At 37.4% G+C, this 17,064-nt stretch overlaps 1 protein-coding gene across 2 annotated transcripts in view; it reads left to right on the top strand.

Moving 5' to 3' along the window:
- The window catches only part of CHD9 (chromodomain helicase DNA binding protein 9), a 79,545-nt gene that overhangs the window by 31,162 nt on the left and 31,319 nt on the right, over positions 1-17,064 (top strand). Inside the window, exons 1-8 of one of the 2 annotated variants that reach the window (XM_065733276.1) lie at positions 836-1,152; positions 2,304-2,641; positions 10,263-10,374; positions 13,029-13,175; positions 13,763-13,831; positions 13,918-13,973; positions 15,167-15,284; positions 15,741-15,827. In XM_065733276.1, the coding sequence (XP_065589348.1) occupies positions 1,123-1,152; positions 2,304-2,641; positions 10,263-10,374; positions 13,029-13,175; positions 13,763-13,831; positions 13,918-13,973; positions 15,167-15,284; positions 15,741-15,827 (957 nt within the window). In that variant the 5' untranslated portion in view covers positions 836-1,122. Of the gene's footprint in view, positions 1-835; positions 1,153-2,303; positions 2,642-10,262; positions 10,375-13,028; positions 13,176-13,762; positions 13,832-13,917; positions 13,974-15,166; positions 15,285-15,740; positions 15,828-17,064 lie in introns of those variants that run through there. The other variant, XM_065733274.1, reaches the window with a different exon arrangement.

Here is a 17,064-nt window from a genome sequence, read left to right on the forward strand (position 1 = left end):
AATCATGGCCTATTCTTAAACAGACTCAAAACCCTGACAGAAGTCATATCCCAATCTGTCTCCTTATTCTTCTTTAATGGGCTTCTGAGAAAAGCAAGGATGTTGGTAGGGAATAGCAATGATGTCAAAGCTTCTAATTTTTCTAGTAACTTCTCAAAAAATCATAAAACCACACCACCTTCATGGTTTTCTTTGTTACACTGACAAAAGACAAGGAAAATTTTAGTCTTTTAAAATAGCACCTTAAACCCCCCTTGGTTGGCAGAGGAGTTTATCACCTGGCCACGTCCCGTGTGATCGAGGAGCTTTCATTGCAAGGTGTGCATCGTCTGGGCAGGGGGGAGGGTGAGAAACAGGCTGAGGGTTTCGTCCAAGTTCTGAAAGAAGCTGTGAAGTCTGTAAGGGGATCACTTAATATGATTGCCGTTGCTTGTTTGGAGGACAAAATTCAATTGTAAAAGATATATTGGAGGACGAAACACATCTGAGGCCACAGCCCAAGACTTTTGTGTCTGCGTTGCAGCCGCCCCATCTTGATGTGGGACTCGTCGCGTTGCAGGGAAGCCTTGCTCACAGGAATGTGCTGTTCCCACGGTTTTCGAATCAAGAGAAAATAGTATTTGCAATTTTACAGCAGGAGATGGAAGAGGAAGAGTTAATCCTGGTACCACATGTAGGGAAGAGCAGCCCGTTGGGGGTTAAATCGCAGAGTCTAATGGAATAATAACTGGTAGCACCATCTGCTGGCCTACTTCCGCAGAAGGAGTCAGTATTTTTAACGACATCTCTAATATTCATGCTGATGCATTTTGATGCTTTGTGCATTCATTTCTTTCTGTGCTTTGTTGGAATCTGGCTATCTGCTTACAGCTGTGGTGGAAATCGTGCTCTGGAGGAGCGGCGGGCAGGCTCTGCCCTACCTGCGCTGGGCGATCAGCGGCTGTGTGCTCGCCAAGGGAGGAATATGTTGATAAATCACAATGTGCATTTGTGGAGGGTTGTGCATATCTTGGCTGCAGCTTGCTAAATAGGCCATTTAGCAATCTTCTTTCAATGCTTTTCTCTTGAGCACTGCCTGGGGTGCTGAAAAAGCAGAGGGCAAGCCTTTGTCTGACGCCAAAAATGTCTTCAGTGAAGAGGCCAAGAGGAAGGGTAAGTGAAAGCCTGAATGAGTGGGAGGAGGAGGGGTTCTTTGGGCTAAAAGGCTAATGGGATTGAATAACCTTCCTTATTACTGGCTGCTGCAGCGGGAGCCGTGCTGCATCGCCATCTTGAGCTTGTTGCTGTTTGCTCGAGCCATGGTTATTTGTTAGAGCCTGTAGGCCTTGAGGTGGCATTTCAGTGATCCCGCGCCTGCCGCAGCACCGCTCTCTGCCTTTGATGAGGCACGGATAGAAAATGGATCCAGTGAAGTGCACTGGATTCAGCCTGGAAATGTGTTTGGAAATTCCTGGTGGCTTTTCTTCATGCTGTAGTCAGAGGCGCCTTTACGGGTGAGAATGTAACATAAGTGTTATCTGCCGGTTTTTGTCTGTTTGAAAAGGAAATTCTTTCCATTCCTTGGAGGGGGAGGGGAAGAAAGCAAAAACATGTCTTCTGGTCTGTGAAGAGCCTGGTGGTTGGGGCATTGCACTCGCATGTAAACAGTCCCACATCGGAGAAATAGCACTGAAAAGCCTGAAAACGAAAACAGGACGTACATTTTCTAACTCATATACTGACACTGTGTTGATCTGAATTAAACTACTGCTTTCTGATCCTTTCATCGGAGAGAGCAGCGCAGGCTTAATTTTGGATTGCTTTTTTAATGTTGATTTTGTTCTAACAACGTTTCTGTTTAACACTGCTTTAGCCTTGGTGGATATTATGCCTGCTCTAAGGTATTTGTGTCCCGGTGTCTTAACGAAGAAGCGATGTTAATGCTGTTACCTTCAGGAGGTCTTGGCTTTCTCTGATGTTATGAGAGTATTTACTAGGGGTATTGGAGATGTGAGTTAAATGTATGGCAATGCTTGAAAAGGGTAGGGGTCGGTGTGCCGAACTACGGAGAAGGAAAGAATGTTCAGAGAATTTGGGAAAGATTTTTTTATAACTAATTTTAGTATGTAGACTGGTTGTTTAAAGCCAACAATTGATGTACTTCTTCTGAAACCCACGCCATTCTGTGGTAAAAGCAGGATTCCTTCTTTGTTTTGTCTGTATGGTTCTCTGCAAGTTTAATTCGAGATTTAAAAAGCTTGCACTTTTAAGAAATATTTAGATTTAAAGTAAGGGGTTTGTTTACTTTTTGTTTCTTGCCGCAGCCTCCTTCCTCCAAGAAGACTGATGGTTCAGGATCACATACTAAGTCACAGAATACCCAGGTGAGGGCAATGTCTGAAAAGAAGCAGAGGAAAAAAGCAGACTCTGAAAGTAAACAAGAGAAGGCAAATCGCATAATATCTGAAGCGATTGCAAAAGCAAAAGAGAGAGGAGAGAGGAACATCCCACGAGTAATGAGCCCAGAAAACTTCCCCAGTATTTCAGCTGAAGGAAAAGAGGAGAAGAAAGGTAGAAAAGTTAAATCGAAACCCAAGGACAAGGAGAGCAAAAAGCCAAAAACTGGTTCCTCATCCAAAACTAAAGAGAAAACAAAAATTGGGTAAGTAGATCTAAATGTCTTCTTACTTCTCTTCATACTTTTCAAATATTTGATAAAGATGAAAACTGCTTACTAATAATATTCTCATTCACTGCCTACACAAAATTCTTGCTAATGAAGTCCATGTGTGGACTTTCTTGTTCAGGAACAAGAGTGCTTTGTTTTCTCTTAAGATGAAATCATTTTAGAACTGTCCTTTGAAAGGAATTGCTTCCGTGTTTTAAATTCATGCCAGCATTACTTGATACTTTGAAGCATGGGCAGTGCCAAAGTATCTTTCATCTAGTGCTGTCATCGGCTCTGATTCCAAATTAAGTTTATCTGATAATATAAATGCTGTGTCTGTCAATTCTGGATTATATTTTCGATGTATGATACAACTGCATAGGATGAAACTGGAAGCTTAATGAACTTGCTGGCAGATGACTTTTCTAACCAGTATCATGTAGTGTCAAAAGTACAGCACGTATTTATATTTTAAGTACTTTGTATTCTTCAGTTGTATCAATTCAGTCTGCCCTCTTAAAGATTGTGCTGTTTCAGCTGGATCAAGCTGAGTTGATAACCTGGGGGTGAGAAGCCTCCAAAAAACACACTAGATGTCAGAGCTGCAAGGGGTTCCATACGTGGCATGCTTCTGACTGCAGAGCTAACCTAGTTCTCCAGGATACTTTTAAAGGAAATTGTGATTTCCAGTGTTAAGCTTGTCAGTCAGGACTTGAAACACAAACCTCAGCTGTGGTTCAGTTCTTGTTTGAAATCCTTTGCCCTTTCAGCAATAACAGAAATAGCAACCGGCGTATCTGTCCAAATGTAAATGCCTCATATGCATATGTATATTTCACATATAGACAGCATAAATGAATGTTCTTCTGTCAGCCTGTTTCTCTGCATTTCCGCTTTTGTTCCTAGTGTGGTACTATTCTTGTATGCTCCAAAAAAACCTACTTCCTTGAGAATTTGTCCAGTAGTTTAAAGGTTACTGTTCTAAATGTAACATCATTTTAACCTGAACTTTACTGGTCTTAATTTACTTGTGTTGTATAGCAGACAGACATTTTGTGGCTCTTTCTAATCAGGAACCTTTGTGTGTATTGCCCTAAGTATGCTTTGTAGTTACTCATTCAAATAATTAACTTAAAAATAATGCTTAAAAATAATCCTTATGATATAGTACATAATTTCAGTAATATTTTTTGCTGCTTTTCAATCAGAATAGTCAAATCAACTGTTCCCTTTAAGTTACAGTTCTGCATTCAGTTTTGTCTTCATGAAATGCTTAGCTGTGCACATCAGCTTTCATCAGTTTTTAGTTGTCACAAAGTAGTATCAAATGACAGGTAGACATTTGTCAGACTGTTTCTAACAGTGATGCTTGTGCTCAATCTGAAGCTGGTAGACAGCATCCCATTTAATTAAGTACAGTCAACTTTGGGTATCCTGGCTGTAAGCTGTGAAACTTCACCTCCCTGTTATTTACCACCCCAGCTGACTAAAGCCCCAGTACTACGTTGTCTGGCAGTGTGATAAGTGGGACAGGTAGCTAAGGAATCAGTACTAAGATTCTGTTAGAGAACTGTGAAGTGAGCCACCTGTTAGTAATTGTACAGAATTTACATAGGTGTACAGCTGTCCAACAAAGAATACTGTTTCTGGACGTCCGTATGCATCTTTTTTGTATGTGAGAGCTTTCATGTGGTGTTATGTTGTGCTAGCACTATCTTATTTATAAAAATACATGCATTATAAAAGATACCAACTACTTAGCAAGAATACATTTTACAGTGATTTTGAAGAGCACTAATTGCAGGAGAGTGTTTACTATGCTGGTGTAACTACTGATCTCATGGAAGTAGGATATTTACTAAGTATGGCTGGAACTGACTATTCAGAGGTGCTTAGAAAAGTTGGGTGGCTGCCACAGTTTTTTTCATAAAACTTATTATCTGAGATCCAGTAATAAATAAGGGGTTTAGAAGGCTAAACACCTTCTAATAAAGGCATCTTTCTATCTCCCATTCTTAGAAAAATATTTTTTAACTAATGAAAGCACATGCTGCAAATTGCGATAACGAAATAGGATTTTGAATGTGTGGGTTGCTACATTCCTTTTCCCTGTTATCTTAAAATAAAACAAACTCCCACTGAACCTTGAGAGAAGGTTTCACCATGTCGAAGTAATGCTTTAGAAGGCAGAAGTACTTTATTGGGTGAGAAGGAGAGGGGAGAACTTGAATTTCATGAAAACCTTGGGCTTTCTTTTGGAAATAAAACTTTTGTCATCTGTTTAAACCTGGAAGAAAAAAATATTGAAGGGAAAGACTAGTAATAAAAAACAACTAAGTTTTACATGTAAAATTTCTTGCTTGAGTGCAAGCAACATAAAAAAACTGATGACAGTAAAAAGTCCCTTAGTTATTAAAAATAATAATAATAAAAAAACTAACAGCAGTTGAAAGTTGTTTATCAGTGGCAGTTTCTTTAGGAGCAGTGAAACATCAACTTTACCGACAGTGAAGGTGTACACTAAAGAAACAAATGTAGTGCACATTTAGCTGGAGTGAAAACCAGCATGAATGCATCAGGCTTTCCTTTTAAAAGGAGTTTGGCTGTGATGTGCCCATCCCAGCAGAGTACTGTTACTCTGGGCCGTCTCCTTGGGAGATGCTTGGAACTGGCAGTAACGGTTACAGGCCAGCTCCGCTGGGACACTGAGACCAGGCTGGGCTGAGGAGCTGTGCCTCTCAGAGGAGCTGAAGTCAGGCTTGGTGTTCAGGTGACTCCTGCTGTCTTTTAACCTGATCTTTCACATCCTCTCTAGCATCAGGCAGTGTCTGAGTGTCCCTTCTCTAGTCCACACTCAAGCAGCAACCTATGATTCGGATTGTGGTCACAGCTGTTAAGTGTGTGTAGTGCGGCCTGCGCTGCTCTTGACCAGGATTTACACAGTGATCCAGCTGTGAAAAGGATATGCTCTGCCATGCTGAACTGGCAGAGCAGAACTGGCACACTAGTTGCTGAACAGACTTTTATAATACTGCTTCTGAGCCAACGGTTTCTATTAAAAAAAAAAAAAAAAGTCTACATTTAAACATAATGCACCACAGCTTTCCTGGCACTGAGCAGCCCTCACCTGGGGGTCACATTTTGGCTACTGTGTGCCTGGGCACAGGGGAGGTGGCATGATTTCAAAGCATCTTTTTTCTCACTAATCAAATTGGTTTGTCTTTGGGGACTTGATGTTAACTGTTCACATTTTCTGTCGTGATTCCTTTGAGAGCTACATATAGAGAAAATGTATAGCATAATTCTTTCTGAAGTATCGCTGTTAGTTATAAACTAGTAGCAATTATTTTCTAGGCAGGCTGTGTTTACTTTCTGAAGTTTCCGGTTAAGGTTGTTAATCTCTGACCTGTTGGAGACAAAGAAGCAAGGCCTGAAGTTTCAATCTGCTGGCTTAGGACTGGATTCAAGAACTTGTAAAGTTCTGTGTTATAAAGATTGATAAAAGATAAATGAGGATATTTTTTTTAATTATCAAGGATGTTAAAAGCATATGACAAACTATTAGCAGTGTAAGAATGCATCTGTAATGTATTCAGGGTTATCAAATGTATCACCAGATCCCTTCTGATGTTGATTACTGATCAACTTAATTCTTTAAAATTAAGTTACTTCACAGCTCTTGCAAGGGCTTCCCTACCACCTCTCATACATGGTCTGTTTAGCCAGGCACGTTAAAGATTAGGAATCTAAACACTTAATGTTTCACATAGAGCTTGTAATGACTTAGAAGCTTTTCTAATTGTTTATGATTTCAGTTCATCCATTTAAGGCAATAGATTTTCTGGTTTAAATATGTCTTTTACCACTTTATGTAAGGGATTGAAGAGTTATGAATTTGTGAACATTCTGTTGTTCAGAAAAGTAGATTGGCATTTAGATTATATCGCTCTCAAGTATTCCCACCTACTCAAATACAAAATTAAATATCACGGCCCTGATGAAAAGCAGCAGCTCTGCATTAGTGATATAAAGGGTGATATCGTTAGACTACCTACTTTTTAAAAATAAATAACTAAACAAATTCCTCTCAGGCCTTAGGAATTAGATGCACAGAACTTCAGAGTGGTAGCCCTTAAATTCCAAACTACTGCCAGTTATGAGAAATGGTTTTATCATTTCATGAGCTAATGGAATGATTAAGGACCCTGGTAGAAAATATTTATATCCTCTCTTGTTGATGTGATACCACTAAGGTGGTTTGAGTCTTTCCTAACAGCAGTTTGCAGCACTTCTGCTACTGTGAAGGGGGAAGAAAAAGGAAACCATTTACCTGTTATGCTGATTTTGCATGTTTAGGGGTCAACAGAAGAAACTGAAGGGAATTTCCTAGAAATCAGACATTGTGAACTGTCCTACTGTATGATTAGTACAAGTCATACAAATGCTAGATAATAGATCTGTGTGCAAGTGGAAGAGATCTCATTGAATCTTTTTATTCCATCAGATCATAACCCTGTTTTTTCATGCCTTAAAAGGGCACAAATTTAAAATTTCATCATCCTTCTGGGATGTGTTTGCACATACTGAGCCACGACTCCTTGTCATAGTTTCCTCTGCTCCCAAACTCAGGCTCAGATGCATCATCTGTGCTTAAGTGACACAACTTTAATTCTGCTAATCTACTGTGAAGTATTTGAATGCAAAACACTATGGTCTTGTCAAGAAAATAACTAAACACTTGATTTTTTTTTTTCTTGAATTGTGATTCCCATTCTGTATGAGCTTGAAATGGCTGCTTGTTCCAAGTAAGACTAGATGAGTGTTTAAAAAAAAATCTGTCTGCAATCCAAAAGTTATTAATTAGAGATATATTTGGAGGAGGAGACAGTGGGTAACATTAGGGTGGTGGTACTATTTATTAAACATATGCTGAAATGGTGAGAGCAGCTGTTTTTATACCACCAATGCATCTCTCATTTGAAGAGGATACACAATCTTGTCAAAGAAATATCTGCTTTGTATTTTGCTAATAGATAGAATTTCTAGCAGAGGTTTTAGTGATTTAAAGCACTAATGCTGTAGGAATTCTGATACTAGTAATATCATAAATTACTTTGACTACAGATGAAAATATTTGGAATGTGGCTTTCCACACACTAATAACCAGTTATTTACTGTTTCTCTGTCTTAAGAATTAAAAATGATGTATTAAATGTATGCTTAAAAGTCAGCATTATCCTACTGTTTTTTACATGCCTAATACTAATTTGCTCTTTTCTTTCTTTTTAACACCTCTGCATGTTCAGTGTTTTGAAGGCTTTGAAAACTGTTGTTCATAATTTTAAAGCTCTTAAAAGTGCTGACAACTCTGCAGTCACATTGTTCCCCTATCAGAGGGAAGGGGAATGGACCAGGTTCTAACTGGCTGTTAGTTTGTAAGGAAGCATTTGAAGGGTCCAGTCATCTGCTTCTCAAATAGTGGCACTTTGAGTCACAATTTTGTAGACCTAAAACAGTTTAGGACTTATGTGCTAAGGGTGAAAATTAACGATGGCTCCTTGAGGTGGCTTCTTCCTGGTCTCTTTCATTGGTGTAAGTTACTCAACATTTTTATTTTACTTTGTTGATATGGAAGAAGGAGGAAAAAAAGTTGTTTTATTAGACAAGATAGATTAATTCTTGTATTTCTCTGTTACATAATAAGACACTTAAAAAAGGCAAGTGAAAGTGAAATTGGAATGGAGTCTAGTGATATGATTTATTCTGAGTCTGCAGTGTGCTGTTTCCTTTTCACAGAAACAGAAAGATAGTTGCTGTTGAGAACAGTTTGTTTCAGCTTGGCAGAAGGGATGTTAGCCAAATATCTTTATGCCTTCCTGCAGAAATTTACAAACTGGCAAGGCAACTTGCTCTCTCAGTGAAAAAAATCTTAGAATCGATCCAGTTTACAGGCTTCTGAAAATCATTGTTTTCACATAGCATATTTTTTAATAAGTTTTTTGGCCAAAATATGAACAGACTGCATTTTTACCAATAGAAATGCATGACTTTAGTACCATACTGTACTGGCAACTTCTGATATCAAAGAGCATTGTGGTTCTGGGCACTGGATCAGAAGGAAGCAAAACTGTGCATTTATTCCTCTCATTGGAATTGTACTCATAGAGAAAGAAAGAAACATTCTGATCAGCAGTGTGCAGAGAAAAGATGTGAGGAGGTTATCAGGGAGATGCATGTAAAGAGGAGGGGATAGGAAATGGAAGATGAAGAGACAGATAATATGGTGAACACACAGGGACCAGAGTTGCTTTTGAATGGGCAGCTCTGTCATCATGCATATTGCATATTCATCATGTGTTTGCCAGTGAAGTTCAGCTCATACCAACACAAAAAAGATGAAGTAGATAATGCTATCTATCTATCTATTTTAATAACGTTTCCATTTAATGTAACGTAACGTCTAACTACTGAAAGCATTCTGAAAATGTTTGTTTTTATAAAGGTTGTAATCTTCTGTTTGTCATGTTATTTAATCTATCTGTAATGCTTTGGTAACTTTCATTTTGTTTGTGGACTGATAGTTTGGTTGTCATAAGTATCTGGTAACTCTCTATCTGAACTCTTCCAAAGAGAAACAAATGAGGGAAGTGTTTCAACCACCACCGTCTCTTCAATGGCTTTTAAGGTGGACAATACTTGGTGCTACTTGGGGATAAAACACTGAAATTGTATGAAAGCTAATCTCTTGTGCATACCTTGTTCTGTAGAATGGCAGAGATGATTCGTGTGTTGTAACAGTTCTCTCATTTCTGTTATGCTCAAGTGATAATTAGATACTACTTAAAATATGTGTTTGAAGAGTAGCGGTTGGCACATTTTGATTATGAAAAAGGAAATATTTCGACACTTGCTAGATAAAACAGATTACTTTGATGGTCATAATTTCTAGCATCACCTTTCAGTCTGAACTGAAAAATCATTAGTGCTTTTTTATTAGAACTGAACTGATTTATTAGGACAGTTATTGTTATTGAGAAATCTGAGTTCTGAATACAGCTTATTGTGGATTATTTTGTTTTTAAAGGCAAACATAGGTACATTTTTCTCTTATCTGTTTGGTAGCTGATTTATATATAAAACCTACATGTGTCAGGCAGCTTTGAATCATTATCCATAGGTAATTTTTTAAAATATAATTGAGAAGCCGTGTTTTACAATGAGAAACTATTTGAAGTAAGCTTTTTTCTGTTATCATCTGCAGGTAATATTTATACTAATCTTATCTGTGTAGTTTTCCTATTGTCAGTCTAAATTTTAGATTTTATATCTCAATATTTGTTTGTAGATTTATAATGTTTTGTACAGAGAAGTCTGAGATGAAGCTAACTGCTTACCTGTAGAGAAACTCAGTAACAGTAGTGTAAAATACTTACTGTCAAGTTGTACCATTCTGTTTAGTGAAGTGTTTTGCATTTTTAAGGGAGTGGAGCTTCCCGATTATTATGGTAATAAGAATATTGCTTATGGATTTGGCATTGTTTTTAAACTTGAAGTTAAGTAAACTAGTTTATAGCATTCATTTAGATGTTTTATATATTTTTTTTTACTCTAACAGAAAGCTAATCATCACTCTGGGTAAGAAACAGAAAAGGAAAAACGAATCTTCAGATGAATTGTCTGATGCTAAGCAGACACCACAAAAGACATTGAAGGATGAAGATTCACAGGTACATCATCAGAATTTTTCTCTCAAATTTGTATTTTTCTAAAGGTTTTCTTTTTCCCATTTCTCCAGTTCGTTATCTCCATCTCTCCTGTGGGATTTAGTTGTATCTGTGAGGACTGCTCCAAAAGTAATGCAACTTATTTTATGATGTTTGCCCTCATTAGAGGAAGAAGTTGGTTTGGCAGTAGAGGTTAAACCTTCCCACCAGTATCCTGTTACATGTTGTTGCCATGTGACAGCAGAGGGGCAGTCTGACAGATTGGCATATGTCATGGAAGTGTTTATGAAGCAAAGGTGTGTCACTGAGTTCCTCTATACAGGTAAAATGACAACCATTGACATTAATCAACATTTGCTGAATGTTTATGGAGACCAAACAGTGAATGTGAGCACACTGGGGTGGTGAGTGTTATGTTTCAGCAGTGGTGACAGCAAGGCAAAATACAAGCTGCATTGTGGACAGGAATAAAAACCTGTCACACCACAAAATGATGAGTGTCACAATCAGCTCATCTGAACAAATCAGCTGGTGGTGGTGCCTGTGTGGAAAAAATGGTGTTTTGTTGGTGGGAACTTACTCTATCAACTAGTGTTACTGTGCTCTTTGTATCTGTTATAGTTTCCATGGAAACAAATAGGAGGCATTGCTTTTGGAGCAGCGAGTGTAGACTGCAGCTGAAGGAAGTGCAGGCTTGAGAGTTAAAGTGGTAGAGTCATTCTTTTTGGGAATCTCTCCCTTTCAACTTTTCTTTATTCACTGTTTTAATAGATAGCCCTGGTATAATCATTTGCAGAATTTATGCACAAGGAAGTATGAACTATGTAAGTGATTGTATCCTATTCATATGCATATTAGTAACAGAATTGTAACTCTTCCTTTGGGCAGATTCCATTAAAATGTAAGATTTCATTCTGAAAATGTGCAGGTTTTTATTCTGTGTCAATTCACTGAAGGAGATGTAATCAATGTTTATAATAAGTAGACTAAAAATGAATTGCATGATCTGATGACAGTGTCAAAAAATAATCATCAAATGCAGAGCTGACCTTTAGTATTTTGCAGATGATAATGATGGGGGGGGAGGGATCAGAAGCCATTTTCGTGAACGGCTTTCTATTAATTTAGGTGATAAACTGCCTTAGGTAAATGTTACGTGTAAAGGAACATGGAATGAATTTATTCCTCAGGGTATTTTTGTTGGCGTGGAAGGCCTGTTTAATAGATTTAAAAGGAAGTAAAAAGTGGTTTCACATTCTGAAGAACTGTAGGTTACCAGTTAAAATTGTGTAATCACATAAATATAAACTTGTGGGTCAAAAGCTATAATTCCAAAGACTGAAGATATTTCCTTTTTGGTTATTGATTTGCCTTTTTTCCTATTTTATTTTTACTATTAAATAATTCTTGCATGAAAGGGAAAGAGTGGTGATGTTGAGGGGTGTCATAGAAATCAAAAATCTGTGCTGCAGTATGCCACATAATACTGCTCTGTCTACCTGCAAAGGAGTTGGGTAGAAGCATACGAAGAAGAACATCTGTTACTTCCTTCATTCTCTGCTCTAATTCATTTTCTGTTTAATTTTTGAACATGGTCATAATTTTCCTATTGCAAGTAGCTTTCCATTTCTAAACATATGGGAGCAGTAATTTAAGGTTATTCCCCCTAATTCATTTGTTATGCTTAGTTTCTCAGTAAATGTGTTCCTTAAGTATGATGATTTATTTTGTGCATTAGATCTTTATTTTTTTATGACTGTTCTTCTAAGTTCAGGGAAGTAATACAGTGTTTCTCAAACAAAAGGGATTATATGTTAATGTTGGAGAGCATATATCTGCTGATGTTTTATTAATCATTTTGTATGTTAAGTAAAGACATACTGAGAAGAGCTGAAAATGCTTTTTAATGCCTCAGTAGGTTTTGGAAACTTCAGCAACTACTGAATGGGTAAAACTTGATATATACTGTATTGTGTATACTTCTCTACCTTAGTAAAATACTTCTGAAGTTGTTACTGAAGTATAGCAAGGCATTTACCAGTGACCAGCCAGACCAAGGGTTGAACTTAGCATCCAGGAAGAAAGTTCCTGTTCTGCAATCATTTTGTTACTTAATATCTGCTCTGCAGAAGCTAGTATGACCACGGGGATGTTGGGTTTTGGTCTATTCACAACTTTTTCTGCTTCAACTGATTACTGCATTATATTTAAACCACCAGTGGATTTTCCTAAACAAAAACTTGCTTTGCTGTGTAGCTCAGTATAATGAAATTAATTAAAAGAAACTGGTTTCCTTTGCTGATTGTGTTTCTGTGACTATTAGTTCTCAAAAGCTATTGAAATACTGGTACTTTCTTATTGGAGATCTGCTATCTATCAGCTTTGTTCACGTATTCTGATGTTATTGTTCTGTGTTTCCTTTTGAACTCTAAAAATAGGAGTATCAATCATTCCTATGAAAAATATTAGGGAACAAATAGAGTTTAATTGATTGAGAATGATATTTGGTGGCTACTTTTCTTGTGGTTCATGTACTTCATGTGTTCCATCAAATGCTGGCCTTTGGTTTTTGATTTAACTTAAGTATTCTGAAATTTGTGATCTGTGTTAGAGGAAATGTTTGGTAAAGACTCTTAGCTTTATTTTACTCCATGCAGAAGAGAAGATCAAATCGTCAAGTTAAAAGGAAAAAGTATGCTGAAGAAGGAGAAGGAAAACAATCAGAAGAAGAAGCTAAAGCTTCTGCAAAAATTAAAAAGAATCCTGCTCCTTTACCCGCTGAACAGCCCTTACAATTGTTTGTGGTGAGTAAAATCTGCCTTGGTCAGCAGTGAGAACATTTCAGTTGATTCGAGGAGTTCAGTGAATAAAGCTCAATTATCTGTAGTTCGTCAGTGTGATGTCTCACTATTGGAAGACATTACTTATTACTACTTTTCTTTTCTTAAAAGAAAAAAATGTTTATTGGCTTAACTGAAATTAGGGATAAGTGTAGAAGTAAGGCAAAGGATAGCTGTATCTGGAATTATGCTGTGTTGGCATGTGAAAAAGCTATATGCTGCTAATACAAATAAAGTGACAGAAAAGAAATAAAAACTATTCAGGAAACAATTTAAAGGAATGCTGAAGTTGTAAAGGAGGAAGATAATGGGGTTGGAACAAGTCAGGCAGGAGGGAACTTGACTTTGAAGCAAGCAGAGCTTCATTTTTGGCAGAGCTGAATTATCCCATATCTGTATCACACCTAAGCCCTGTTAGAATTCACAGGCCTTTTTTGTTTGTTGCCTTTATTGTTGATCCTTCATCTTGTTGAAGCTTTTAAGCCTGAAATGTTTGAACAAAGGGCATTTACTAGTGTTTGTTATGATGGCATTGTTTCCTGTGTTTGTAGGAGAATCCAAGTGAGGAAGATGCAGCAATCGTAGACAAAATCTTATCCTCTAGGATAATAAAGAAAGAAGTAAGTGATGGTCTTTGGATGAAATTATATGTTTGAAAATAGGTTTTACTTCATCCTTTTACGTTTCTCCTGAATTTCCTTCCTAGATATCTGCTGGGATGACAGTAGAAACAGAGGAGTTTTTTGTGAAATACAAGAACTAGTAAGTATTACCAAGTTGTTCATTTGACACTGTTGACTGAAGTGTGACTTATATTCATATACCAAAGTTTTGTGCTACCTGATGATGACTTATGACCAGTTTTTGTCACTTTTCAGGTCTCTCTTTGCAAACTTAAAATTGCTAAAAATCTGTTATATTATGAATAATAATCGACAAGTTAATGCTATTCTGAAACCTTCTCTGACTAGTAAGCTGCCAGCCATCGTTGCCAAACAACAGAGTTTTTTGAGAAAGTATATTTATTAAATTCAGCAGGGGCTGTGTTGCCTGAGGCTGAGTTTAATTTCATGCATTTAAATGAGCTGTTTTTAGATTTACAGTGTCGGGCGTTTAGGAGAGGTTGGTGTAGGTGTCACTTTCTGTTTAGGGAAAAAAAAGAAAGCTTTTCTAGTTATAGAAATGAATTTACATCAGAAGCAGGAAATAAAGAATGAAGAAATAGCTTTTCTCCCCATTTCATACCTGCCTTCAATCACTAGCTACTAAAATTCGACTTTAGAAAGATTCACTTGAGGTACAGTTGGTGTAGCTACCATTGAAAGTGGTGTTCATGCATCTGTCTTCCTTTGACCCTGCTGCTTCATGCCTCTCCTCCAAAGGGATCTGATTGCATTTCACTTTCTGATTTGGGCTTTGCTGCTGCTTATGCTTCTCACTGATTCTGTAGATTAGTTTAGCTGCACAGGAGTACCCGTGAAGAAGTGCTCATGTTAAGTACATGAAGAAGTTAGGTCCAGTTAAGTATTTCTATCTCTGAAGGATATTTTTAGTTAATTTTTTGTTGTTGTTTACATCTGTGGATTTTTGGATATTTTCTGATGAAGTGTCAGAATTTGGATTTACTTAAGCTCACTTTTAAATGTGCCAGCTTTTCCTCTCAGGCCACTTGAAAGAAAACTGTGAGTCCAGAGAGTTCTGTGGATGCTAGACAAAAATAAAATACAATAAAAAAATGCTGCCTAACTAGGTGCTTGTTTGGAAGATAATAGATAATATGGTTATATGGGAAGATAAATCTTTAATTGTTGATGTGAATTCTGTCTTGAATGCTAAAGTATTTTCTCGTTTGAGTGAAATTTTGGTTTATAAACTAAATTATTTTAACTATGTTAAAAATAGATAGTAAGCCTTGGCTTACGTTAATATATTAATGTTAATCTCTATAATTTTAGCTCTTATCTCCACTGTGAGTGGGCCACAGAACAGCAGCTTTTAAAAGATAAAAGAATCCAGCAGAAAATAAAACGGTTCAAACTAAGGCAAGCACAAAGAGCTCACTTTTTTGCAGATGTGAGTATGAAACATGCAATTAAAATAAAAATGATGAATGTTTGTTACTAAAACAGAACAGATGAATAGTGAGAAATAAAAGGTAGCTGCTAGGACTGGGTTTGTGTTGCAGTGGGAGGTTGTTTATAATAATTTTAAGAGCAGGCCTTCTGGAGTCATTTAACTAACCTGGCTTGAGTAACTTAAATACAGGATTATTTGGGGTCACTACTTCTAAGTGATAATGTTGGAAAGATCATTTTAATGTGTCCATGTTCTCCAATATATAAATTTCCGAAGACAGAACTTTATGCCTAAATGAGTTAGGGAGGGGTTGTGGTTTGCAAAGCATCAGTAGTTTCCAATTATCAAATTTATTCATGCTTGATCAGATTTTGTGTATGATGAACCAAGTCCCAGCGTGTGCCAACTTTTTTTCTTCCCCCCCCCATCTGATTTATTAATCTTGCATTGCAGATGGAAGAGGAACCTTTTAATCCTGACTATGTTGAAGTAGACCGGGTATTAGAAGTCTCTCTTTGTGAAGATAAAGACACTGGTGAGGTAAGTGGATGTTAAGGCATGTCAGTAAGATGTACGTGTCTGATAATTGTACTTATAGCATATTTCCAAGTTAACACATTCTTGATTTTATAATGATCTTAATCCTCAATAATATTTAAATTGATCCACATCAGTCTTGCGTTACCTTGCATTACCATGTTCCTTTTTGAAATAGAAATCACAGCTCAATGGCTTTTCCTTATATTCATATGTAAAAGTAGAAGAAGCTTACATGGTTACTGATGCAAAGGTGAGCTGTGGTAATTATCATGTGAGCTGAGACAGAAGACCTTGTCAGGTAGTGACAAGAAGTCAAGCAATAAATATTTGACAGTGGTTCTGTCTTCCTCTCTAACTCTGCCCCCAGGCAATCAGTGGTTGAGAAGCTTTATAATAGCCAGCAGTGGACTTTTTCCTCTGTACTTAACAAAACTATTTCTGTACCCAATATATGTGGGCTGCTCCAAAATTAATGCCTTGTTTTATAATTTCTCGCCCCCAAACATCAGAGGTGGATGTTGGTGGGATGGCAGTAGAGGCTGAACCTTCCCGTCAGTAGTCTGCTGTGTTTTGTTGCCACTTGACAGATGGTAGCAGGGGGGCAGCCTGATTTGGGTGTCTGATGTGTAAGTACAGATGAAGCAAAGGTGTGTCACTGAATTCCTCCAAGCAGAAAAAATGACACCCTCTGACATTCACTGTTGCTTGCTGAACTTTTATGGAAACAAAACAGTGGATGTGAGCACTGTGAGGCAATGGGTGGCAATAGCATTGTAAAAGACTGATCACACCGCAGACAGATGTGCAGTTTGACAATCACAGCATGTGGTCTCTTGTTCATTGATGGCAAAAATGCAGAGCTAATATTGGTGCCTGTGCTGAAAATTAGTGAAGTGTAGCTGAGAACTTGCTCTGTCAAATAGTGCTACTGTGCTCTTGGTATCTGTTGTAGGTTCTGTGGAAATAGGTAGGAGGCATTACATTTGGACCAACCAATATACCTCTTCTGGGAAGCTATTACAGTAGAAGAACATGAAATTAAAAAATGTCTTGAGTAGCCTAATTTGAGAATGAAGGAAATTATCTAGGTAGCACCTCTATGTTCAATTGTTCGGGTGTTTTTTTGTTTTGTTTTGTTTTATTTGGGGTTGTTTCCACAATTATCACAAATTCAACAATTCATCTTCCCTAAAACTAATGCTTACCAGTGGGTAAGCAGGATTAAAAAGTACTCCAG

The sequence above is a fragment of the Cyrtonyx montezumae genome, unplaced genomic scaffold (genome assembly GCF_038088225.1).
Source record: "Cyrtonyx montezumae isolate F1298 unplaced genomic scaffold, pur_monq_1.0 scaffold_17, whole genome shotgun sequence".
In the NCBI taxonomy this organism is placed as follows: domain Eukaryota; kingdom Metazoa; phylum Chordata; class Aves; order Galliformes; family Odontophoridae; genus Cyrtonyx; species Cyrtonyx montezumae.